This window comes from Accipiter gentilis, chromosome 6 (assembly GCF_929443795.1).
Source record: "Accipiter gentilis chromosome 6, bAccGen1.1, whole genome shotgun sequence".
NCBI classification, from domain to species: domain Eukaryota; kingdom Metazoa; phylum Chordata; class Aves; order Accipitriformes; family Accipitridae; genus Astur; species Astur gentilis.
In genome coordinates, this window is record NC_064885.1 from 33,125,093 (window position 1) to 33,151,204 (window position 26,112).

At 53.9% G+C, this 26,112-nt stretch overlaps 2 protein-coding genes and 3 non-coding genes across 5 annotated transcripts; 1 reads left to right on the forward strand and 4 right to left on the reverse strand.

Annotated features, from left to right (window-relative positions):
• The first annotated feature begins 676 nt into the window (after nt 1–676).
• Nucleotides 677–9,067, forward strand: B3GNT7 (UDP-GlcNAc:betaGal beta-1,3-N-acetylglucosaminyltransferase 7). The gene is made up of 2 exons (XM_049803581.1): nt 677–789; nt 5,505–9,067. Exons 1-2 carry the CDS (start codon nt 779–781, stop codon nt 6,706–6,708), a joined length of 1,215 nt encoding a protein of 404 aa, XP_049659538.1. The 5' UTR covers nt 677–778; the 3' UTR covers nt 6,709–9,067.
• Nucleotides 9,068–11,552: 2,485 nt separating this feature from the next.
• NCL (nucleolin) lies at nt 11,553–19,588 on the reverse strand. Its single transcript, XM_049803149.1, has 15 exons — nt 19,347–19,588; nt 18,503–18,610; nt 17,585–17,885; nt 17,087–17,236; nt 16,459–16,644; nt 16,150–16,233; nt 15,759–15,894; nt 15,233–15,369; nt 14,649–14,775; nt 14,292–14,425; nt 13,794–13,929; nt 13,538–13,689; nt 12,899–13,025; nt 12,235–12,452; nt 11,553–12,031 (listed from the first exon to the last, which is right to left on the reverse strand). Exons 1-15 carry the CDS (start codon nt 19,362–19,364, stop codon nt 11,952–11,954), a joined length of 2,094 nt encoding a protein of 697 aa, XP_049659106.1. The 5' UTR covers nt 19,365–19,588; the 3' UTR covers nt 11,553–11,951.
• LOC126040113 (small nucleolar RNA SNORA75) lies at nt 12,583–12,721 on the reverse strand. The gene has a single exon (XR_007506533.1). It is a non-coding gene; the product is annotated as a small nucleolar RNA SNORA75 (small nucleolar RNA).
• On the reverse strand, nt 13,323–13,399 carry LOC126040117 (small nucleolar RNA SNORD20). The gene has a single exon (XR_007506537.1). It is a non-coding gene; the product is annotated as a small nucleolar RNA SNORD20 (small nucleolar RNA).
• Nucleotides 15,972–16,041, reverse strand: LOC126040116 (small nucleolar RNA SNORD82). The gene has a single exon (XR_007506536.1). It is a non-coding gene; the product is annotated as a small nucleolar RNA SNORD82 (small nucleolar RNA).
• Nucleotides 19,589–26,112: the final 6,524 nt, after the last annotated feature.

Consider the following 26,112-nt stretch of genomic DNA (forward strand, 5'->3'; position numbering starts at 1 on the left):
AGTGTGGGTCCCAGGAGAGGGGGGGGGGGCAAAGAGAGGTGGGGGTCCTAGGTAAGGTCTGGGTCCCAGGGGAGGTGTGGCTCCATTGCTCCAGGGATCCCAAACCATGCTGTGCACAGAGGCGAAGCTGGGATCTCAGTGTCCCCATGAGGAACTGGTGTTGGGCCCCAGCTCCCTTTTGGGAATCAGCCCAAAGTGACCCGCTTGTGTTAGGACGGCAGAAGAGACCCACGTTCCTTTACCAGAGATCGAATCCTAGCTGCCAAAAGCACCTCTCCTGGTGAGCACTGGAATCCCATTTCCATAACTGGGATCCTTTACAGTTAACAGCTAAGGGGCAGGGCTAACACACCCCAGAGAGGGAACTGTGCCTGGGGTGTAGAAGACCCCGTGGGGTGGGACCCCCCCCGGGTGGGAAGCCCCCGAGCTCCCAGCTCCTGGTGGGTGTCCCATCAGCAGCGGGGAGGATCCCCGGGGGGGAGTGTGGGGTGTCAACCTTAAACCCCTTCCCCTGGCAGCACTGGGAATGCCTCAGTCTGCTGATGCGGCTGGGGGGGGGGGACGGAGGGGCAGGGCAAGAGTTAACCTACCTGCTCTGCCATCCCTCTTGGCTCCACCTCGGAGACCGAGGGGAGGGAAAAGGGAAAAAGTAGGGAAAAAAAAAAAAAAAAAAAAAAAAAAATAATAGGGGGAGGAAGAGGAGGAGGGCAGAGAGAAGCGCCCGGACCGCGGGCAGCCCCGGCCAGCAGCGGAGCGGCCGCCCCGTCCCACTCCCAGCATGTTCCAGTGGTGAGTGACCGCCGGGGAGCGGGGGAGCCCGACCCCCGCTCCTGCCCCGCTCCAGCACCGTCCCACTCCCCGTGTCCCCTGCCCTCCGCTCCCGCCGCTCGGCACCGCCGTCCCGGCGCTGCGCCCTGCCCGGGGCCTGGGGAGCGGCGGGGGGGGGGGGGGGGGGGGCTGCGAGGTTCCCTCCCCACCGGCTCCCTCCCGGGGGGCTGCCCCGGGGGCGGCTGTGGTGGGGAGGGTGCGCATGGGGAAGGGACAAAGGAAGACGCCGTGTCCCCCTGTCCGTCTGACCCCTGTCCGTCTGTTCCCCGTCCCAGGAGCGACTCTCCCTCACCCCACTCCCCGGCTCTGCTGAGGGCTCCCAGGCGGGGGTCCTCTCCCACCACCCCCGGGCCGGGGTACCCCGGGGAAGGCTCTCCCGGGGTGTCCGCTCCCAGCGCAAACCTCGCCCCATCCCGGGGCACCGGAGCTCCGGCCGGGCCGGGAGCAGCGGGCAGGGGCTGGCAGTCGGTGTCGTCCGTGTCCGCCCTCCGCGCTTCCCCGGGGGATGCCTTTCCCAGCCCTTCCCTGGAAAAGGCTGCTGTGTGTGGCGGGGCCGGGGAGAGCGCGGGCAGGAGGGCAGCCAGACCTGCCCGTGGGGTCCCTGTCCCTCGGCAGCGCCAGCCTGGGGGGCAGATGCCCACGGTGGGGGGAGTGGGGTGGTGGGGAGGAACCGTCCAGGGTTTGGGCTCTTGCCTCTTCCCCAGCCCTGTGGTTTTACCGCCTTGTATTTAAACCAGATGTCTTTTATAAGAAGGGGACGTGTCCCCGGACACCCCGGCAGTGGGGACAACCGTCGTGAGCTGGGGCCCGCTTGGCGCTTGCAGCCAGCCGGCGCAGGCTGCTTTGGGAGACATTTGGGTGCTTTTCGCCCAGCATCTGCTCCTAGATAAGATCCCCTCTCCCAAGCCCTTGGCACCGCCAACAGAAAGGGCTCTATACTGGTGGTGCCTCCGCCGGCTCAGTGACTGGGTCTAATTGAGAAGCCAGAAAAATCCAAATAAATAGATAGCCCCGGCCGATCAAAGAGGTTTTCATGCGGATCAAAAGTGGCTGTGTGCCTCTCCGGGGACCAGGGATGGAGAGCCCCAGTCTCCTGGGGCCTCGCCTGCCCTACAGCATCACCACCTGAAAGGAAAACTGCCCACCTCTAATTTGGGGATTTATATTTATCTACCTGGGGCAGAGCTGGTGGTGGTGTGGCCGTCTCACAGGGAGGCTTTTCAGCTTTTCCTGCTGGAGAAAAGGGAAGAGGAGGAGCAGGTTGGTACCCTTTCAAAGCTCTCTCGGTGGCACCGACACCGGTGGTTGGGGCAGCCGGTCCTGGCTGGCGCCAGTGGGAGCCCAGCCGGGATGGGCACGGGTTGCTGCCGTTCTTGGGCCCCGCAGCAGCGGGTGCCCCGGGCTCTTGGGGATGCTGCCAGGGACAGGCTGAGGGTTGTGGGGCTCAGCAGGGTGATTTCTCTGTGATGGTATTGAACCTGAAGCACCTCCCTCGCCCTTGCCTCCTGCAAAGCAGGAGGTTCTTGGGGTCTCCAGAGAGCGGGACCTGGTTTCTCCCCCCCCTAAAGTACTTCCCTGCTGAGGAGACCACAGAGCAGAAAGACTCAAGATCAGAAAAGTGCACGATGGCCGTGCTTTTGCCCCCAAAATCCTTGGTTTGATGTGGGAATCACCTGCGGTTGAGGGTCAGGGCCCCCCATTGCTTTCCTGCCAGTGCAGGGACAGGATTTCTGTGGGGCAGAAGCCAGCCGTGGGTCTCTTGGCTCCTGCTGGACCAGGTGGTGGCCCCATTCATGATTTGCAAAGTCAGACCTATAGGAAAAATCTCAAAGAGATTTTTGTAATAAAGCAAAAGTAGCACGTTGCCAGTGAGAGTTGGGAAATGCTGTCTGCTGAAGGAAGGAGGAATAAGTTTCTGTGCTGTTGTGCAATACCTCACTGATATACCTAGATGTAGCTGGGCTACCCAACCGTCCGCCTCTTACTAAAGGACAGAGCTCTCCCCTCAGCCCCAGAGCTGTGTCTTCTGCCTGGGCTGAAATAAAAAGCAGTGACCCAAGGAGGGTAACAGGGATGAGCAGCTCTGTGCAGCTCCCATCTGTGGTGGGCAGAGCCCGCCAAGGGTGGGACCCATCCGTGCCAGTTAGCGACAGTCCTATCTATGCAATTTTTTTTTTAAATTATATCAGTAATTCCCTGCCCATGGCTTCTGGGGAAGTTCTGGCCACGCTTCAGGCTGGGTATTTTATCACGTGTTGCCCTTGGGGTGGTGGGGAGTGCAAGGGTGGGATGGGGTGGGAGCAAGGCTGGGCTGTCAGGATGGGATTGGTGCAACTGGGGTTACTATACAGGGGTGACTGGGGTTATTTCTGCTATAGTGCCAGAAATGAGAGATTTTAAACCCATTGCTTGGCTGTGCAGGGGTTAAAGTTGTATTGGGACGAAGGGTTTCTAAGAATAAGCTCAGAGCCGTGTGGCTGGGGCTGGAGAGGGTTAAGGGAATGGTGAGATCTAATCAGAACTGCTCCCTCATCAGTCTCAGATGAGTGGCCACATATAAAACCGGATGGGGAATATCTACCCATTTACCCGTAATTACTTATTTCCACGCTCGCTCTCACAGTCCACGCTAGCGATCACAGTTTTCCCACGTAAATGTGGGGCTGAAAAGTTCTTTGTGCTTGAGGGCAAAGCCAGAGAAAGGAGCTCCTGAAATCTCCTGGTTCCCCCAGTTTGCAGTTGGGGCTTCTGCGTTTCAGGGTGGCCGGAGTCTCCAAAAGCAATGCTGCCCCCTGCTCTGGGGAGCCCGAGGGGCATTGGGGTGTCCCACCAAGCAGGTGCTGTGGTGCAGCCTGTGCCCCCAAACCCCAGTAGCTTCCTGGAAGTGCTGATCACAATCTGGCCACCAGAGCCAGGAGAGTTTCAAGGCTTCTTTTTGGGTTTTGGCCATCTGGAAATTACTTGGGTTAAATGTTTCAGATTTCAGCCCCAAGCTCCTTCTCTGGACTACCCCAAAGTGAAGGTGCCATCTGCCCGCTAGAGATGATCTTGGATCTAATGGAGAGCGGGAGGCTGAAGGCTGTCCCCGATGGGTGGCACCCAGGCTGGGACGTGCTTTCTGTCACCGAGAGGACGTGCACAGGGGAGCTGTGAATCCCATGCCACATCTGTCTCCTTCAGCTTCCCAGAGGAGGTCCCTTTCGACCGCCGGCAGGGAAAGGGGCTCCAGGGGCCACCGAGCATCTCACGTGTCCCCTCCTGCGTGGGAGCAGCCAGAGTCGGGGCTGCCCTGGGGAAGGCACCTTGGTCAGAACCTTGGTAGGCACGTGGAGCCCAGCTGCCGCCCCCAGTGCCCCGTGCTTATTTCCAGTGGAAGATGGCCCAAGGCAGCTGGAGCAAGCAAGACTGCGGCAGGAGGAAATTGGTGCAGATGTGCTAGCTGGGGGGGGGGGGAGAAGGGCACTTGGGGGCAACAGCGCAGATGGGCAGAGTGGGCAGTTCCTCTCCCACAGCAGCAGGGTGAGAAACCCACCTTAAACCGTGTGGAAAAGTGGGGGGCGGGGAGGGGTATTTCGTGCATCGGTAATCTCTGTGTGCAGCCTTCCCGCTGTCCCAAGGACCACCGCAGGATGCCTCTCGAGCCCTCGGTGTGCTCCACAGTTTGTCCCACGAGCCAGTGACTTCCCCAGGTGATGGGTCTGCAGAGCAGGAGAGCAGCAGGATGGCCCCGCAAGAGGCTGTGTTTGATCTACCACCCCCAGTCCCCTGTGCACCCTGGACATGCCAATATCGGATTTGCTGCAGGCTGGGAAAAAAATCTGCTTCCAAACCTAAGCTTTGCAGTGGTGCAAATCCCCAGTGGTGCCAATCCCCAGTGGTGCACCCACCGGCCTTATCCTTGTCACCACAAAGCGAAGCGATGGGTCTCGAGAACTGATGGGTCCCAAGAGCTGGCCAAAACGCCCAGCAGTGCTCCCAGAAATGCTGTTTCCAGAGGTCATTGCAGGGTTAGGAGTGTCTTTTTCCCACTGAACCTTGAAATTCGTCTCAAATTGCAATTTTTTTGTCCTGATCTGCCATTTCAAAATGAAAAGGCAATGCCTGTTTCATGTCAACTCCCGTGGTCTTCCTGGCTCCAGCTTCTCAGTGTTGTGTAACCTGTGATGCCAATCTAGGGCCGTGAGCAGTACGTCTGTGTTTTGGAGCTAACGCTTCCATGGAAAAGATAACTTCCTTCTGCTATTGTCCTAAACTGCAATTTTCAGATGGCTGAAACAGGGGTTTCCCTTGGGGCTTTCCTCCAAAACAGCTGCTATACTGAAGCTCTCATCCTGACTTCATCTCTCTCGCTCGACCCATTTTCTTCTTTCCCATGAACCTTTTCCAGCTCTTTGTGCAGATATGGGGTTACCAGATGACACCACAGCCACCTGCCACCTGCCTTGTGCCTGTCCCTGCCACTAAGTGTGGCCCCAGACCCGCCCCACAAACGGGATGCAGGTGGGAAGAGTGTGGGTGGAGTTGTCCCACAGATCTTCCCACAAGGCTGCTGCCCATCAAAAGGTGATGGGACGCAGATTGTGAGCATCCCATGACCTCTCCAGCAGATGGTTTTACAGACGAGCATCTTGCAGCCTGCTGTTTCCTCTCCTTAACCCCCTGTCTTGTCCCTTTAGGAAGAAGACCATCTACAAAACGGTTTGCCTCTCCTTCTTGCTGGTGATCACGGTGACGGTGCTGCAACGGGGAATGGCCCCCAGCCATTTCATGCAGGGCCAGCAGCAGAAAGAGCTGCCCCTTCCGGAGCCTCTAAAAACACAGAAGAGAGACAACGCCTTCTCCATCACCAGCACTTTCTGGAAGAGCAAGAAGGAGAAAGCTCCTGTGAAAGAGGAGGAGAGCATGATGGCAAAGCAAGCAAAATCCTGGGACATCACCACTACCAACTGCTCAGCCAACCAGAACTTCAGCAAGGTGGACTGGTTCAAAGGGCTGGAGCCCAATTTCCAGCAGTTCCTGCTCTACCGACACTGCCGCTACTTCCCCATGCTGATCAACCACCCTGAGAAATGCAGCGGGGACGTCTACCTGCTCATTGTGGTCAAGTCTATCATCACGCAGCACGACCGCCGTGAGGCCATCCGGAGGACCTGGGGCCAGGAGAAGGAGGTGGAGGGTAAGAGGATCAAGACCCTGTTTTTGCTGGGCACAGCCTCCAAGGAGGAGGAAAGAGCCAACTACCAGAAACTGCTGGATTACGAGAACCACATCTATGGGGACATCTTGCAGTGGGATTTCCTGGACAGCTTCTTCAACCTCACCCTCAAAGAGGTCCATTTCCTGAAGTGGCTGAACATCTACTGCGACAACGTCCGCTTCATTTTCAAAGGTGATGATGACGTGTTTGTGAGTCCCAGCAACATCCTGGAGTTCCTGGAGGACAAGAAGGAGGGAGAGGACCTCTTTGTGGGGGATGTCCTCTACAAGGCCAAGCCAATCCGGAAGAAGGAGAACAAGTACTACATCCCCAGCGCCCTCTACAACAAAAGCAACTACCCGCCCTATGCAGGGGGTGGGGGCTTCATCATGGATGGACCCCTGGCCAAGAGGCTGCACAAGACCTCGGAGACACTGGAGCTGTACCCCATCGACGATGTCTTCCTAGGGATGTGCTTGGAGGTTCTTAAAGTATCACCTGTTGGGCACGAGGGCTTCAAAACTTTTGGCATTGTGAAGAACAAGAACAGCAAGATGAACAAGGAGCCATGTTTTTTCCGGAGTATGTTGGTGGTTCATAAACTGCTGCCTCCAGAGCTGCTCCAAATGTGGGACTTGGTCCATAGTAACTTGACGTGCTCGAGAAAACTCAACATCCTTTAGCTCAGTCTCTCTGGAGAGCTGGGACTGGAGGGGCCAGGACAACTGATCCCTGCTCCGGGATGGGGTGAGCTTCTGCTGGTGGCACACAAGTCCTTTGGGGGCTTCTCCCTCCGGGACGAGGAGGGCAGAGACACTGCGCTCGCGGGCAGGGTTTGCGATAATGTTTGTTCTTGTACTGTAATGTGGTTCGCTTATCTCCAGCTGGGTTGGGGGTTGCTGAAAAAGAAGAGAGAAAAAAAACAAAAACAAACCACAACAAATCTAGCACAAAAGGGAGAGGGAGAGAGAGAGAGGACAAAGGGGTTTGTGCTCTGCTTTAGGTACCACGTCCACCGGAGCATGATGAATGGCAGGGTGGGGGGGAGGCAGGGAGGGATGCGGCACAGGCATTTTTGGAAGACGTTCAGGGGCTGGCTATCCAGGGAAGCTGCTTCAAGGGAGTTGAGCGGTTTACAAGTGCGTGAGCCCCCCATGACTCAAAAGTCAAGGGGATTTTACTTGTCATTTTGAATTTCTCCTCCATGCAAGGTTTTAGTGACATTGACCCTCTGTGCGTTTGGTTCAACTCCCTACCAAAGTCCTCTCTGTGTCCCCACTATGCAGCTGGGTAAAGGAGGTCTCCTCCGAGGCTGGACCTCGCCAGCCCCAAGCCCCCATTAGGGTTTCAGTGAGGCAATTGGGGGATGGGAGTCTTTGTCCCTGCTAGAGGGTCCCAGACGATGGTGGCTCCCAGCACCAGGCCGGGCTGTGCTTGGCTCCCCAGCCCCTCTGCCAGCCTCGCTGTGCGTGCACTCAGAGGAATGCACCCAGGCGAAATTCCTCAGGGATTTGTTCCTCCTGGCAGAAAAGGGAAGGGAGGAGGCGGGCTGCCCTTGCCCACGGCCAAGGAAGCAGCAGAGAAACATGGTTGGCCCCAGCTGGAGCGGCCCAGGGGCTTATCACATCTGGGACCCCAACTCGGGTGCAGGCATCCCAGGGGCTTGCTGCGGGGAGACCCTCTCCTTGCAGCAGGGCTGCCCTGGTGGGGTTGCCTCAGAGGGGACCACAGACTCCAAAGACCCCATGCATGGCCACTTCAGGCTCAGCCCCAGTTTTGCAGCGAGCCCAATGCTCCAGGGCAGGTTGGAGAGCATCGGTCCCGCCCTGGCACGCAGAGCAGGGGACGAGGGGACAAGGTGAAGGAGGGCTGGTGTTTCACACCACGTCTGCTCCTCTCGGGGTTGTTGCAGTGTTTATTCTACAGGGTGAAGCCCAGGAGCATGACAGGGAGCGGTATCACGAGACATGGCCCTTTTTCTTTGGGCTGAAAGGGCTACTGGAGCTGTCGAGGGGAGCCTCGAGCCAGCTGCCATGATGGACCCCCCCCCCCAACACAGAGAGACATGCGGCCATGCAGGGGCCACGGCTGCTCTCCAGCCACCGACTGCAGGCGTGAGGAAAGCCAAAGGCATGTACAAAGCCACACGCGTGCACGGGCACTGGCGTGCCAGCTCGCAGGCACAGGCGCTGCACACGCAGATGTCCCCGTGCATAGGGCTTGCATGTCCAGTTGTCCCTGCGTGCGGGTGGACACACACACAGCCACATCCATGGCCCTGACCACGCGCAGTGAAACACAGGCACATATGCTCTCTCTCTCTCTCTCTCCCTCTCTGGTGCCAGACGTTGAAAGGAAAAAATTTCGACTACCTCAAAGGTCCCCCTGTGCAGTGCCTTTTTTTTCTTTCTTTTTCTTAATGTGTTTTGGAAACAGGCCCATTTCATGTACTCCAAGTCTGTATGTTCCCCAGGTTAGAAAACAAACAAAAAAGGGCATAAACCAGCCAAAATAGGCACCCTCATGCCAAGCCATGCCGCTTCTCGGCAAATGTCCCTTGTCTGCTCAGACAAGACGCAGATTTGAAGAGGAGGAAGAGAAAGCCCATTGCTGCCCAGGGCTGAGCTCTTGGTACCAGGGCTGGCAGCGATACTGTGAACTTTGATTTATGAAGCACCCAGCGGCACCGTGTCCCTGGGGCAAGTCCTGGCAGCACAGGGCAGAGCCCCAAGGGCATTTTTGGTGCCTGCTGGGCTTAGGCAGTACAGAACACTCCTTCATTTTCCCGTCCCCTCCCTCCTTCCAACGGGAGAGAGTTCAGAAATACTTTCCAAATTGACACCTCTGTAATTTATGTCAGGTACAGTACATTAGGCTGTATATTAATCCTATATGCAGGGACAGCTCTCGCTCTCTGTAGGAATGCACATGGCGAGCCAGGGCTGCGTGCAGAAATCTCTCAGTGTTGCTCTTCACCTGGTGGGACCTGTACAGAGAAACCTTGTAGATTTGGTGAATATTCTAGTTTCTAAATAAAGGTTAAAAGAAGAAGGAGAATTTAAAAACAAACAAACAAACAAGCCCTCACTTTGTGTCACTGCTAGAGGATTTCTGCTGGCCAAGACAGTCAGGCTGTTTGGGAATGAAATCTGGTAATGGGCTACAGTGGCAAAACTGCTGCTTGGAGTGGGCATTTGGGGGCTGTGGCTGCCCTGCTCTGGCTTGGCATGGCTTCCTCGCGGAGCCTGGCATGGTGTTTAACAAGGGCCGGTGGATATTTTTCTCTCTTCCATGCACTCCTCCAGCTGCATTTCAAACCCAGCTAAACTTCAGATTGTCCTGGCACCTCGCAGCAACAAGCTCTTCACCTCGCCCTCTGTGGGAAGAGACACTTTGGCAGGTTTGGAAACTCACCTGTTTTGTCGAACACCCTCTCCTCGTGCTGAAGGAGGTCGCCACCTCGCTGTCCCTGTCACCCTCTCCATGGCAGGACGCCGCTCACTGCCTTTTTTCCCCCCCAACCAAAGCACCACCCCAGGGTGACACATCCCCTGGCCATACCGCAATGGGATACACAGGCCACAGGGCCAGCAGCAACCCCAGATCAGAGTGAGCCGTGTCTGCAGGACCTGCATCAGGTTTGAACCTGGCTGGAGTAAAGAGGAGGAAAGCCAGGCGTTTGGGTACTGACTGGGGGTTTCTGGGGCTGGCACCCAGCTTGGCTGCTTGACATAGAGATGGGGAGCGGAGAGGCTAGCAAAGGGGACCAGGATATGCTGGACTTGGCAGGCTGGGCCAAAAATTTCAAAAATTTCACAGGTGAGGACAAAAGGCAAATGCCCAGCAGATGCTTGCTCTTTCTCCCCCCAGGTGTGACCCAGGGCTGTCTCCTCCGGCCGTGGGACTCCGCAGGGTACCAGGGTGCGAGCAAATGCTCCAGCCAGGGATCCAGTGTCCCGCGTTCCGATGTGAAAGTGGGTCTGGGTCCCACGGGCAGGTCTGAGGTCGACTGCAGGATGAGGAGGCGAGTTACAGCAGGGAGATGGGGGGGGGGGAGAAGGACGCCGCAGCCCCCAAATCCCTTTGTTCATCCTCTTTCACACGTAAGCGGGGGAGGTCTCCGAGCTCTTCGCGGGAAATCTCCCCCCCCACCCCCCCCAGGGGGGTGACCGTCCCGCCGGGCCCGCCTCGGCTCCTCGCCCCGCGGGGCTGGCGGCCAGTGCGGACCCCTCAGCCCGCCGGACCCGGGCGCGCCGCCCGAGCGCGGGCCTGTACCGCCCCCTGGCGGCCGGCCCCGCCGCCACCGCCCTCCCGACCATTTGCCGGCGGGGCTCGGGTGGCGGCTCCAAAATGGCTGATGCCCAAAGGGCTGGAGAGGAGGAACCCTTGCTCAAGGGACGGGGGGAAATGACCCACAGACCCGTCCTCAGGTCTCCAGCAGAAGCAGGACCCTCAAGCCAAAAGCAACCGCTCTCCCACGGGTTTAATATAAAATATTTTATCTGTAGAGAACCCCTTTTTTCCCCCCTCCAGGGGGCTGTATGTTGTAAAGAAATGACTGCATCAGCACACAAGGGGCCACAAGGATTTTTAAAAAAAAATAAATAAAAAAATCCCAGCATAGCTACAACATGCAAGAAAGGTGGAACTGTCTGCAACCACAGCCAGAGCTGAGGCTGGAGGTCATTGCCCACTAACCAGGAAGATAAGCCCCCAGCGGACAGGCTGGCAGAAGAACCATCCAGCAGGACACGGGCACTTGACATTTGAGCCTGCGGGTACCTGTGCCCAGGGGAGGCTTGAACTGACAGCTACGCAGCCCTGCAGCCAATACTGCCCGAGTTAAACCAAAACAGCAGCTACCCCCCCGCCCCCCCCCCCCGCTTTTTGTACCCACGTGCTGCAGTCACTCAAAAGGAGCCTTGTCCCCTAATAGCTGCCACTGCAGGACACCAGCCAAGTGCATGGCTGGAAAGAGAGACCAGTAACTACTGCTATGGGACTGGGCCAGGACCAAGCGCCTTCATCCCCACTCTGGTAGAGGCAATCACCTTTGCCAAGCCTGTGTTTGGTCAAGGTAGCAAGCAGTTACTTTCCCTAACCCCATGTTTCAATATATTTGCTTCACAGTTCAGTACAACTCAAGAGGAGACAATTTGGAATGAAGCACAAGAGGCAATAGCTGTACAAGAGTGTTATCAAGCTGCAGGGCCTTAGTGCAAGATCCCACTTACTCTTTTTTAACAAATGAAAGTAAAAAAAGCATTTGGCTACTATATAACATTACATACATCTTCAGTTAAAAGTAGGGTTGTAGGCATGTTACCTCAGCCATCGTAGTCCTTCTCCCCTATTCCTTCCTACACACAAACACTCTAAGCATAGCACACATACATTGTTGGGAGCTGATGTAGGCTAGAGCGAAGCAGGACACTAGCTGCTGCCTGTGACGTTAATGACCTTAAGAGAAGACTCAAGACAACTTCTCACAGCCCTGCTTCACTTAGCAGCACAGGAGTAACACGAACCAGTTTAGGTCCTTTAATCTGTCCAAGACAGGGTGCTGAAGCACAAATGATAAAACATTCTGCATTTTTACAGCAAAAATGCTACAGAAGTTTATAGGAAAAAAAAATATTTTTGTACATGGGTAAAACATTATAAATTCAAGACAACTCACAGACAAGGGGTAAATTCCCACATCTATCGCTCGTTTTTTAAAAAGTTCATTTGAATAGGCAAGCAGTCAAAATGGCTTGCTCTCTCTTCCTTGAAATGAAAATTGTATCTTCCAAGTGGCTCACAGTACTGCTTTGCATCTTGGAATGTCCTCCGAAGGCTCCGCCAAGATCAAAGGAGAATAAAAACCCCCGGAGTCCTTTCAGATAGTCTCAGAGAGCAGGAGAAGGGAAAGGAAAGGGGAAGTTTATTCAAACTTTATCTTCTTCCCTTGTGGCTTGTGATCTCCACCTCCTCCTCTGCCTCCTCGGAAGCCACCTCCTCTACCTAGAAAGAAAATTATTACAAAAAGCAGAGTTACAGGTATCCCTGCACAGATACCACTGCCCTTCCAAACCCATCCTGCCACAGGACAGAAAATAGATTCACATCAAGCACTCTGTGGTGGCACCACATGATAATCCCAAGAACAGCTTTGGGTTAATTATTGAACATGCCCCCTTAGAACAGCAGCATTTGCCTCTTCTTACCTCCAAATCCTCTGCCACCACCTCTGCCACCAAATCCACCTCTTCCTCCTCTGCCTCCTCCTCTGCCGCCACGACCACCAAATCCACCGCCACGTTGAAATTCACCCTTTGGCTTGGCAAAATCAAGGATCACTTTGTTTCCATCTATCTCTCCATCCTCCATGGCTTCTTTAGCTGCTTTGGCATCTTCTGGGGAGCTGAAGTCCACAAACCCAAACCTAGGAAACGGGTTAAACAAAAGACAGTCAAACTCCACAAGCTGTAGCACCACCTACAGGTACTCGATCCCAGTCCCTTCAGAAACAAACAACTGCACTTCTGCAACCACACAGGTATCAGGACCATGCTACTTGTAGAACAGCAGTGGCTAATCACAATCGATGGAGCCCCATTGTGAGTTTGCCAGTACTGAACAGTTAATATTCTTCTCGTGCGAATCCATAGGCTGCCACGGATTTGTCGGCAGGAAGGAGCTCATTGAGAAGTGAGCACGCGCTGCCCTCTACAAACAGACCCAAAGCTGTAAGCTTGTTCTGATTCTGTGCAGTTTACTAGCTTCAAAGAATCACCTGCACGAGCATTAGAAACACCCTGCACTGCATACATCAGTTAAAGCGAGACTTTTTGTAGCAACTGAACTAATCCCAGTTGAAGTTTAACATACCCTTTAGATGATCCAGTGTCTCTGTCTGTGACTATTCTAGCACTTATGGAGCCTTCAAATGATTCTCTTAGCGTCTCCTCTGTGGTGTCCTCAGAAAGGCCTCTGACAAACAATGTTTTGCTTTGTTCTATGGGAAGAGAATACATTCAGAGATCACCACGTCTGAGAGCAAGGCAACCATCAGTTTCTTAACATCACACCCAGCTTGCACTACTGGCTTCTAGAACAGCTCACAGGGCTAAGGGGTTTGTTTTGAAGTAACAGCTCAGGCACCTGAAGAAGTCCTTGAAAACTTTTTCCAGACTGCAGTTACAACCTGACATCAAAGTATCTCCATCAGCCAACCTGGTACACTGTCAAAGTAATTTTTTTTTAAATAGATGCTTGCATCTTATCAATAGGGATGCTAACTGGACAGACACTGCTGGATCAGCACTTGACTATCTAGAGGACTTCGGCAATAGTTTCATCAGCATTTCAGATAATCAGTCATCATATCCAGCACGCTTGCTTATGATGCGAGTCTTTCACTCCACAAGCACTTTTTTTTTTTTTTAAAAAGCAGCCCTAAGTTAGCATGAATGGTACACTCTTGCCACAGCTGTCTCAAGATCAAGTGGTCAAATATGGAACACTTACGATTAAATCCTCCTCTTGCGTTCATGTTCCCTTTCTGCCATGCCGGTGAACTGAATTCCAATCTGATTGCTCTGCCTTCAATCTCTGTGTTGTTACAGGAATTCAATGCCTCTCTGGCATCCTCGGTTGTGGGAAATTCTACAAACGCGTACCTATTTGGAGAGAAAGACTTCAGTCAGCCTGGGAGCACAAGCGATCTGTGGAAGTAAGTCATTTGCAATGCCAACTCAGGAACTGGAAGAAAGGCACAACATACCCTTTAGGCCTGCCCTGGTTGGTCTGTGGCATCTTGATGGAAGAAGCTTTCTTGAACAGTTCTTGGAGAGTCTCTTCTGAAGCAGCGTATGAGAGGTTGTTGACAATTAGGGTCTTTGACTCCCTCTCTCCACCTCCTATGGAGAAAACGCAGTGCTGTAAGTGCAAGTTTGGAGAAGGAAAGCTCTCTTCCTCTAGTCACAGGACCTTCTTTAGGGTGAGAGTAGTTGTTGCCCCCTCCCCACCCTCAAGGTGAGGCACAAGGCTAAGTGCAACACTGTTTTGGCCACCTAGACTAGTTGCCCCACCCTTATCCAAAACATGCAGTAGAGACATGAAATGCACAGGATGCAGAGGACAAGTTAGGCAAAAGGTCCCTTCCTGCTAACTTAGTTTTCCTGCAGTGCTTCAAGTTGCTCTATCCCTAGCAACCTTCTGAAACAAGTGGAATTAAATCCTGAACGTCAATTGTATGGATGTTATTGATCTAGAAAAGTACCTTTCTGATGTTCTTGATGGCTCTTCTCACCAGTGAAGTCAATGACCATGGCACGACCATCAATCTCTGTGCCCTGCTTCTCCTCCAGAGCTTTGTTTGCCTCAGCTTCTGTTTTAAATTCAATATAGGCCATCCTACAGCACAGAAAAGCACATAAGCAAATGCCTCCTTCCAGGAACAACTAAGTTCATGAATGGTGGGGGAAAGGAAGTGGAAGGAAAATGCTTTAAAAATTAGCATTTTCAGTACACCTAATGCTGCAGGTTCGTTAAGGTAGCTAAAGGACACATGAGCTTATCAAAATATGCCAAGAGTTTGAGGAACAGCAAACGTTGAACAGTCCTCTCAGCTACATACCCTTTGCTGTTCCCCTCCTTGTTCATTACTATTCGGATTTCTAGTGCATTTTCAAACACCTCTCTCATTTCATCTTCAGTTAAGCGGTAGGGCAGATTCTTCACAAACAGTGTTCTAGCATCTCTCTCTGCAAAGAGAGAACAGTTACTTTCACATTGCCAGCTAAAAATCCCTTCTCGTCTACACTGCCAGTTCAGTGAGAATCAGTGAGAAAATAAACGACAATAAGCATTCACATTTTCAAAAGCTGAAAAAGCAAATATTATGAAAGTTAGTTAGGCTGCCACTGTACTTCTTTTAAGGGCACCAAGTTCAAAAAACAAGTCCTAAAGCTTCAGAAGAGCCACTTCCTCCTCAGCCACCCCAGCACGCACTATTTCTTGGGATCACATCTCCAGATATTCCAGTCTGAACTTGCATATCCATTAGCATTTGAGAAACTGTTTATGATACAGAGCCCAAACCAGGAAGATCTGCCTTAGAAGAGCAGAATAGCAGCCATCAGTAACACTGCAAGCCTGCTCCATGGCCCAATTATGACAACTTCTTTGACATGCACAGGTATTCAGAGTTATGGGCCGTACCTTTCTTATTTTCTTTCATCGTTTCCTTGCTCTTTGCTTTTTCCAGTTTGATTTCCAAACCCATTAACTTCTTTCCATTCAGTTGGAGAGCTTTATCCAGATCTTCAGCAGATGAAAAGTCTACATAGCCGAATCGCCTGAAAGAAGAGTAACCTTACTATTTAAGCTGATCTATCTCTTGTAGCAGAGAACACAAAGAGAAACCCAGAACCAGGGAGGTCCCCACTGGTCAAGTTAGACTTAATAAAATAAATGCTAACTGGTCCACATAACCAAAACAATAGTAGAGAACAACAGCTCTGTACTGAAGTGCCAACTCTCCCTTTAGGGAGATACTGTCTGAAAAAGCTGCAAGCCAGGCAAGTATTGTACCCGTATCAATACCATGCCTCTTCCAGTTTCCATACGCTATCAAGCAACCATCCCAGCATCCTGATGCGAACCAGCATCAGCACAGTTATACCTCTCCAAACAAGTTACTACCAATTAAAAGAAATAAGCAGCAAAATTCTACTGATGAACTCACTTGGAAGCACCAATTCTGACATCTAAAACTTCAATATTCTTCTTCCCGAAGAATTCTTTGATGCCAGTCTTCAGTTCTTCGTACTCCTTGGTGGGGACCAAATTTCCCACAAAGAGGGAGAACGCTGAAGTGGGCCCTTTAAATTAAAAGGTAGTAAAGTTTTTTAAAGGCAGTTAAAAGAACTAGAAGCCAGACTCCAGGCAACTTTATTTAGCACATCAGTTTCTGCTCAAAAGTGACATCATACTTCAGTATTAAGTCCCTTATAATCATCATTTGTGCTGGAAAAAACCCCACTCAGCATCCTGTCCCTTCACAGTTATATGCCTTGCCCAACAGTCCAGTAACAGTCCATCAAACAAGCATTGTCTGATGATCCCACACCACCTACCGTCAGTTTTCTTTTTCTTGGCCTCTGGTGCACTTTTGTTGGCCATTTCTTTCTTCCTCTTTCCAGGTGCTTCCTTGACAGGTTCTGTAATAAAGAAAAAGCAACAAGATTGAAATATAAGTACAAAACAACTTTTTCTATACTGGATCAATACAGGAGCATTGATCTTTACACCAGTCATACACAAGACCTTCTCTTGTCACTACAGCAACTGTTCCTCAGCCCAAAAGACCATGACAGGACAAAAATTTCACTCAGGCATCTTTCCTGCTATTATAGAGTTATGGTCTCAAAAACATTTAAACTCACTTTCATCCTCACTTTCCTCTTCGGCATCCTCTTCATCCTCCTCCTCTTCATCGTCATCCTCATCATCATCATCCTCCTCATCTTCCTCATCTTCAGAGTCTGCCTTGGCTTTCACTGGTGCGGCCTTTGCTGGAGTAGGTTTCTTCACCTGAACAGGGGTCGTGTCCATGGCTTCATCTTCAGATTCTGAAACAAGTTGAGCACAAGATTTCAGACATGTTCAAGATTAAGCCCCTTCTAAGACTTAAGAAAATAAAATCTTATGAAGAAAAATAGTGTTTTTCATGCCTCCTTAAGTTTTTATGTTCTTAGGAAAGGCATTTAATATATATATTTATAGTGTTTACAAAAGCTGGCTCTCCCTCAAGTTTTACTGCATTAAAAAACAATACCTGTTCCCCAAGAGTAAAAAGTTTTACTAGCAATAGGGAAATAATCACCCAGTCAGCCACATCTGATGGACAATAGTAGCCAGCTAAAATCAGGTGGGCACTGAATGGAGACAGACACACACTCTGCATCACTTGACTAATCCATTAAGTCACACCCCCTCTAGCTCCCTGTGTTTATTGGTTTAACATCTAATAAAAAAAGCGCGTCAGGCAAAGTTTTCCTAAATCCCACATACCATCATCTTCTTCCTCATCCTCCTCCTCATCATCATCCTCCTCCTCTTCAGATTCTTGCTTTGCTGGCACAACTGCAGGCTTTTTGGCTGGTACTGCTGCAGGCTTTTTGGCTGCAGGCTTTACAGGCATTGCTGGTTCCTCTTCCTCATCTGCACCAACAGTACAGCAAGTGTTTACCCATACCACTCGGCCTTCAAACTTTACTAGTAAAGTACTTTGTTTCACAAGATTTTGGCAAAGTTCAGGAAAGAATGATCAGGAAACTAGAAGATGCTTCACATGCTGCATGTAATGCAGCTGCAGCCCAAGTTCTCCTCCAAACTTCACCAATTCCCCACCTTTCCTTCCTCACCACCTTTTAATCAATGAACCCCCCTCTTACAAGTATTAAATCATACTAAACTTTCAATTCCAAAGGTACTCAAATTCAGTGACTTGATTGGAACAGCTTTAGTCAACTTATACAAGGATGAATAAGTATTTCAAAATTAACTTACCAGAATCTTCTTCCTCTTCTTCCTCCTCCTCCTCCTCATCTTCCTCCTCCTCATCTTCCTCGTCATCTTCATCCTCCTCCTCACTCTCTTCTTTCTTGGCATTCTTTCCATTTTTCGCTCCTTTGGTTAGGACAGCAGCCTTTTTAGGTGACGGAGCAACAGCCTTTTTAGCTGGAGTAGCCACAGTCTTCTTAGCAGGTGTAATTGCCTTTTTTGCAGGAATAGCGGCCTTCTTTGCAGGAGTAGCTGCCTTCTTGGCTGGTGTCACTGCTGCTTTTTGTTGTTTCTTCTGAGGGATCATCTGAAATACGCATTAGTGTAAGACTTTTATCATGGCCTTTTAACTACTATTACTCCAATGTCAGACAAATATATAGCAACTGCAATCTACAGCACATCCTTCTGACAGACTTAGTTTATGTTGAATGACGTTAATTGCCTATTCTGTTGAATTAGTGAAGCTCAGAGCCAGTTTTTTTTCATACTTTTAACAGACTACTTATGGAACATTGAAGCATCTCCAAGCTCCCCCGTCCTGAAGCAAGACCAGTGATCTCTCTAGTAGCATTCAGTAGCTTGAAATTTTCAGTCTTGCACAGTATTTTTGCGTGATAAATCACCTATTGCTGATGCTCTACTAGAGTAATTAATCATCCATTTGCTCATCGGTACTAGGACAGCCTTAAGATCCCAGCAGTCCTTCCAAAGCCTGGAAGTACAGACTTAGCAGCTAAGCTAGTTTTCCCCATGCTGCTTTTCTCTTAGGAAATCCAGTTTATTCTTCAGCCACAGTTAACTGACAGACACCCATTGTTTTATTAATGCTGATTCTCTGTCACGTACTATGTTACCCCCCCAACCGTCATGACACTTCAGTAAACACGTGCACGCTTTTGACTTCATTTTTAGACCGATCACCTCTTCTCCGCTGCTTTCCTCTAGGTCAGAGGACTCTTCTTCCTCGCTGTCCTCGACCTTTTTGGGGGGAGGAGCCATTTTTTTCTGTTTGATCTGATTCTTGGGAGTCTGAAAGAGACAGCGAGCTGTGAGGCGACCTTCCTTTCTCTGCTGGGCAGCGAGCAGCACGCTTAACTGAGGCACTCCGCACACCTGCGACCGCTCGCACCGGCGGACAATCGGGCCCCACCACGTGGCGGCCCCCGCCGGGCCGGGGCAGCCCTGCTGCGGCGGGGGCCACGGACAGACGGACGGACGGACCCGGGGGTGCTCTCCCACCGCCCCCCCCCCCCCCCCCCCCCCGCCTCGGCGGGACGTTCCCGGGACGGGCGGGGGGCTCCCCGCGCTCCCACGTGCTCGCTCTCCCCGGCGCACCACGTGGCCGCGCCGGCGGCGTAGCCCCGCCCCTCCCCGGGCCGCGCGCGCTCCCACGCGGCGCGCGCCGAGGTGCGCCCCCTTCCCCCCCCCACCCCCCCCTTCACACCTCCCGCCCCCGCCCCGCTCCCCCTCCCGCGGCCGGGCCCCCGCGAGCGGCAACACGGGGGAGAACGGGACGGGACGAGGCCCCGAAACCGCTCCCACCGACCGCGCGGCCCCTCCCCTCGCCGCCATCTTCACGGTGAGAGAGCGGAGGCCTGGAAGCGATCGCACGGCCTGTGGAGACAGCAGCAGGAAGGCGGCTCGGCTCTCCGCCCCCGCTGCCCACCCCCCCGTCCCCCGCCATCGCCATCCGTCCGCCCCGCCATGGCGGCGGCCGCTCGCTTCCCGCCTGGCGGCTGAGCGCAGCCCCGCCCGGCGCCCTCACCTTGGCGATCTTCACCATGATGGCGGCGGTGCCTGGCGGCGCAGGGGCGGCGGCCGAGCTGTCTCGGGAGAGGGGTGGGCACGTCCGGCGGGGCGGAGGCGAGGAGCGGAGCGGGCCCCGGGCGGTCGGCGGGAGCGGCGGCGAGGCGCTGGCGACCCGGACCGGGGACTGAAACGAAAGAGCGAGCGCGGGCCCCTTCCGCTCGCTTGCCTAGCCCTCCGCCGCGCCACGCCCCCTCCGCCCCCGCTTCGGCCAATCGCCGCGCGCGCCGCGCCGCCCGGCCAATGGCCGCCCCCGCCCCTCGAGCCCCTCCGCCAATCTCCGGCGCCTTGCGATCAGCCAACGGGAAAGCGCGTTACAGCCGCCGGCGAGAGAGAGTCTGTGAGGTGGGGGGGCGAGAGCCGGGGGGACGCGCTGCCCGTCCCGGAGGAATCGGCGTTAGCCAATGAGAGGGCGGCAGCTCGGCGCCTGCGCCCTGATTGGGCGGCGGGGCTTAACGGAGGGTGGGCGTGGCCGGGACGGCGGGAGAGCACGTGGCGATCGGCGGGCCACGTGGTGGAGCCGGGCCGGGGCCGGGCGGGGGGTCCGGGGGTCCCGGCGGTCCCGGGGTCGGGAGCGGGGTGCCGGGGCCGGCTTCCCAGGCCTGCCCTGCGGCAGCTCGGCTCCGGAGATGGAGCTCGGCCTGAGCACGCTTCTGCCTTTTCCTTTGGCCTTGGCAAAGGGACCGGCGCCGGGAAACGCCCCCCTCCCCCAGCGCTGCTTCTGCCACTCCCCTCCGCACCGTCCCCCGACATCCCCTCCCCGACCCTCGGGAGGCACTAAGCCCCCTCGGACAGCTTGAAGCCGCATCCCCAGGAGCTGGTCGGCGTGCAGCTGCTGGGGTTGCAGTTGGCACCGGCGTGCCATGCAGCTGCCACACTCCACTAGCTCCCGGTGGGGAGAAAAGGCCCAGCGCTGGGGGAAAAAAATAAACCTGTGCTTGCCTGGTGAATGCTTTTGACTTCATTCATTGAAAGAAGACACCAGCTTTCTCCCTGTGGGGTTTTACCCCAGTGGCTGTAAAGTCGGGGTAGGAACGACCCCAGGGCAGTGTACAGCACCCCTGTTTAATGTGCCAGTCTGCTGGCAGGGCTGGGGGCTGTCTTGCCCCTGCCTGACACACTGTTCCTCAAGGACCTGGGTGATGTCTGTTGATGGGGTTTCCCCACTGCCCTACATCCCCTCCCACTTCAAACTGGGTGTCTGGCCAGCTCCTCGGGCTCCTGACTCACGCACGTGTGACTGTAGCAGTTTGCTTGAGAGAAGCCCTTAACTTGGGGAACACGATCCTAGGGAGCCCTAAAGAAAAAAAAACAAATCCCCAGACTTTCAGTGAATGTAGTCCTGCAGAACCCTGATGGCCTTGAGGGGACACGCCTAGGTTGTTCAGTGCCATCTGAAAGCAAGGGACACACGGCGGGTGAGGCAACATACCTGGGTGTCCTGGTGCCTCTTTCTCCTCTGCCGGGTGAGGAGAGGCAGCTTCTAAGCAGGCAGAGCCACAGCTGAGGGCACTCGCTCACAGAGAGGTGATGGGATCAGAGGGGGACACTGCCCATGTCCCAGCCCTGGTCACACACACAGGCAGGTGGAGAAACCCCTTGTACAGGGCAGCTGGACTCTGCATTTGAAACTGCAACGTCTGGCTCATGTCCCACTGCGTGCTGCAGGAGCCATCCCCAGATGACGCAGCGACACAGACTCAGGGTGGCCCATGGGGACGCAGGGTGATAGAGGTGGAGGAAGTAGAGGCCTGGCAGGAATTTTTAACTGTCTGAAGCAAGAGCTGTACGGTCCTTACCGTGCCGTCATGTGGTACAACAAAATCCCGTATTATCATTGCTCATACAGCTGTGCTGCCAGTGCTGGGGCTGGCCTTGGTTCCTCTCCATGCAGCGGGAGGACTGGTTTGCCATGGGGAAGGGACAACTGTTGCTTCAGCCAGGGGCAGTTTTGGCAGCCAGGACACTGCACGTGTCTAATAACACGGTGCCAGCGGTGGGATCAGCAAAGGGTTGGGCTGGCAGCTGGCCAGCCTCGGTACCCTGGCAGAGGACATCTTGTTGTGGTCTGTGCTCCATCTCTTCTCCCAGCAGCATGCTCAGCTGGCAGGTTGTCCTCGGCGCTGGCACCTCTAAGGCTGCAGCAGGACCCAGCGTTTGGGCGGAGGAGCGCAGCACCCATGTGCAGAGGAGCGAGAACCAACGCTGCCCGCGGCACTGCATTAATCCACGCACCGTGTTAATCCACACACCGTTGAACAGGTCCAGATACAGTCTTACGCTGCCAGCCACTGCTGTGACTGTAAAGGGCCAGGGATGCCACAGGGAGGAAGGTAGCTGGGGCACGGCAGATGCCAGCATTTAGGCCGGGCTGTTCCCTGTATCCCACCTGCGGTCAGGACCTCCTGGCAGCCCTAGCAGCGGGCAGGAGGCTGCCGAAGCAGCAGCAAGACCAGCCTTTTTCTGTGGACACACCACATTGCAAGGCTGTCCCAGCAGCACGGCACAGCCCTGCTCCTCTGCAGGCACCACCAGAAATTTCAGGGCCAAGGGAGGTCTGCAAAACAGCATCAGTGAGGAGTAATTCGGCCAAAAGAGCAGGTTTAACAGTTCTTTTTGTAGAGTAAATGTATTTTAGGTGCCTTTATGGCTGTCTCTTGTTGTAGCATGTCTGCAGCTTGGGAGCATTGATCTAACTCCACAGTTAAAGGGAATTTAGCTGGTTTAATGGAGACCCCAGGAGGGATATGCCAAGGATTCACAGTTTCTCGCACAGGAGAGACTCATCCCCCGTGCTTCCCCCCAAACCTAGCAGCGCTGGGGACGCCTTGCCCGGCTGCTGCTGCCCAGGGCTGGGAGGGACCTGGGCTGCGAGGCAAAGGCAGCTCCCCAAAACCAGGCAAGACGGGTGACCAGCCCGGGGAGGGAGTGACAGCCCCATAGAGACCCTAGGTGAGGGGAGTGAGTGTCCCCAGACGTCCTGTTCAGCCTGTGCCCGGTCGCAGCTGCGCGTTTCCACTAGATGGTGACAAAAGGCCGCAGTGCCTGTCCCGAGTGGGAGTCCGCGGGGTTACCCTGGCTCCCCGAAACACCCCTCCGTGGGTGCAGCTGAGCAGGACATCCTGCCCTGCCTGCTGCATGTCTCCCAGGAGATGTCAGAACGCGGAGGAGGGTTTGAGACGAGCCTTGCATTTGGTACCCATCAGATAAAAGCAGCAGCCAAGCACGGCTGGGAGAGGGAATATTTTACCTGTGGCTTGTGCAGGCATCTGGTGCCAGAACACGGTCAGGGACCTCCAACCAAACATCATGCAGGTGCCCAGAGAGGGGAGAAACGGGCTAGAAAAGCCATCAAATGCGGCCCTGAGTTGCCCAGCCCCAGCCTAGTTTCCCTGGCGTCATGGCATGGCAACAGTGACAGCAAAAAAAACCCCAAAAAACCAAAACCAAAACCAAAAACAAAAAAAAACAACACACAAAAGCAACGCAAATTTACTCATCTCGGGCCTAGGCACTGCTTAAAAACTCTTGAGCATCCCAATGTCCCACCAGCAAAGCCCCTTCCCCTGCCACCAGTGCCCACCTCACCCCATCCCGCTGCTCCCCTACCCATCGCCTGCTGCCAGCCAGAGCCACCCCAGCAGGTACTGCAGAGCAGCTGATGGATGGTAACACAGCAGGACCAGGCACACAAGACCCATCCTCTCACTTCCCAACCACACACCTCACCTAAATACCTGGAGGGTGGAGAAAACTCTCCCCTTGCTCTGATTAATGCAGGGCATCAAATGAGAGAGGTCTGTGTTGTACACTAATTAAGCCTTTTCTTCATTACCCACCTGGCTGTGCCAATGGGAGAGCCCTCAAGGATGATGAGTGTGAAGTGGGCACAAGGTTTGCCATGAGAAATGGCATTTAATCTGAGCAGCCGCATGCCAGCCCATGTCCTGTGGCTTGAAATGGGCAGCTCGGGACCTGGTGGGTGGGCTGCAAGGATGAAAGTCAATGGTGCCTGGCAGAGTATGGGATTTCTTCTCTGGAGAGCACCCTTTCTGGAGGTGGGATGCAGCAGGGCTTGGCATGGGTGCCTGGAGCCAGACACACCCTCTGCCCCTCCAGCTGATGGTGGGTGCTAACCCAGCACATCCCTCCGGGATGAGGCTGTGCCATTTGCTGAGGTTTGTGACAAGGAAATGTCCTGGTCACTCACATGGGGAGTTTCATATATGCAGCATTTAGTCTCTCTGTGACCTCTGAGGATCCCTCAAAGCGATCATTTCTGGTACCCTGCAGAGAAAAAGGGCTTTTCTATTTCCAGAAGAAGCTGATTCCCCTGAGATGTCCCTTCTGCCAGCCCCATTCCTCTCCCTAACACCCCTTGCCTGGAGTGAGCAGCAGCACCTTGCAGCCTGCCTGTGAGCCCCCAGCAGCACCATGCAGCCTCCCAGAGACTCTGGGCCAGGAAGGACTCCCCTCCAGCTCTGCTTAGCAGGAGGAACAAGTGCAGCCCTGGAAATAATGGTGCAAGAAGGAGAGAAGTAGGACTGAAACAAAGAGGACTTGCATTAGGTGTGAGATAAAGAGACCGGGCTAGGGATATGTGGAGCAATTCGGGTGGTGAGAGGGGAGCTTGGGAGCACCCTCCTCTCCTCCATCAGGACAGAGAAAGTTGGTGAGATGGGAACAGGGAGGCATTTCAAACCAATACATGCAAATGCCTTTATAACCCATGGGGAGGCCAACCTGGGGAGAAGTTACAGGTGATTCCAGGCCAGCAGCCAGCACATGTCACGGCCCCACACAATTGCACATCTCCCTGCGCTGCTCCGCAGCGCTTGGGAAGGTTTTGCAGGACTTCTGTGGAGACAGCCCAGAGTGGGAAGCTCCTCTTTGCACAAGGCGTTTCTGTGCATCCTATTCGTCTCCCAGAGACGGAGCAATAGTGAACAGGATCCAGACAAGTGCCACGTCCCTGGGGATGACTGTTGAGAGATTCAAGTAAAACATCTGCAAACTGCTTGTGGCTCAGCACATCTGCCCCTTGGCACAAGCCCACGGTGCAGTGACCTGGGGATCCGCCTCCGCTCACTCACATTTTACCTGCTGGAAGCTCCCTCTGCTCACAGCCTTGTGTTGGCCTATTTCCATTTCACAGCAGCTCCTGGGCATGGGGCCAGCAGAAGGCAGACGCTCTGCCTGGAACAAACCCAAACCAGGGGATTTTTTTTTTCTTTTTTTTTAACCTTCTCAAACAAAAAACTGAATCTTTGTTGAGTCCAAACTGGAAAAGCAGGAGTCTCCCTCCACTCCCCCCATTTTTGTGTTTGTATCCGAGCAACGGGGTGAGCACAGCCCTGCCTTGGGAGCTGCATGCACCCACCGCTCAGCAAAGACAGTGAGCAGCATGGCACAGCAGACCCGGGGCTTCCCTGTGGCCTTATCGCTAAAACCAGGACATAGCTAAATGCAACTGGGGAGAGCGGACCCACGGTACGACACTGATCTCAGGGCCCCCCTTGCAGCCCCCAGGCACACACACACACGTGTCCCCAACATAACGTGTCCCAGCCTCTGCCAGGGGAGCTGGCAGGTCCCTGCCATCAGAGCCAAGTCAAAACTGCCCTTGGAAACAGGAATTGGCTCCGGTGGCTTCTTTATCTTAGTGGGAAATGGTCTGATGTTTCCCCTGGAGCTCCCATGCTGTGTTGTCCCAGCAAAAGTTGCCTGCTGAGCCCCATCCATGAGGTTTGCAAAGCTCCTGCCCCAACTTGCCAGCATGAGGGACCGGCCACCCCAAGGGCTTTCCTGGTTGCATCGGGAGGTCCAGCCACGAGCTGAGCTTTTTGCAAAAGGTCACTTTGAACTTGACTGTATGTGCAGAGCTCAAGCGACCCAGGCTGGCATCGAGCTGTGCAGACCACCCCAAAACCCCGGGGAAGGTCAGAGCTTGGGATTCACCAACACAGCACAAGGGACGCTGAGGCCACCCAGCTTTCACCCTCCGCCTGCCATGGTCTCTGCAGCAAGCTCCATTAAAAGGAGGTTAAAAATAAGGGCTGGAAGTACTTCCCCAGCCCGGACCGCTCTCAAGCTGTTTGTGCCTCATCCCAGCAGCACGTCGGGCTGTTTCACTTACCAGCTCTTGCAGTGGAAATTCCCACTGGCAGGGTGTGAGTTAAAACCACTGCTTTCAAACTTGCAATGACTGTAGTTAAAAATAAGACTCAGAGGAATAATTTTCCCACTGTTGGTGGTGTTAGACCCAAAACCTGGTCCTGAACAACCCAGTGGTGTCTCATTAAGCTGGATGAGCGTGCGATTATGACGTCTGCATCCTGGGAGGGAGGCGAGAACATGGTTTCTTGGGGAAAAGTCCTCTCCTTCCCATTCCTTGCTAGCTGTCAGCTCATCTCCCTGTGCACAAAACAGCAGAGGAAGCTTAAGGCAGACTGAAAATTACACTGCATCTCTCCTGCTCAGTTTTAATTGTAGAGCAAAGAAAGAAGCCCATCGATTCATCCCGCTGGGTAATTAAATACTTAATGCTATTGACTATAAAGACATTATAGTTCAGCAGCCAAACACTAATGCATTAATAATCACTTATATCATGGTGAGGAAGGGGCACGAGCTGCTCCCCAGGCACATGGTAGTTAGGCAGAATGGGAGCTCACAGTGAAAATCCTTAGGACCTGAATTAGTGCCGTGATGACCTGCAGGAGCAA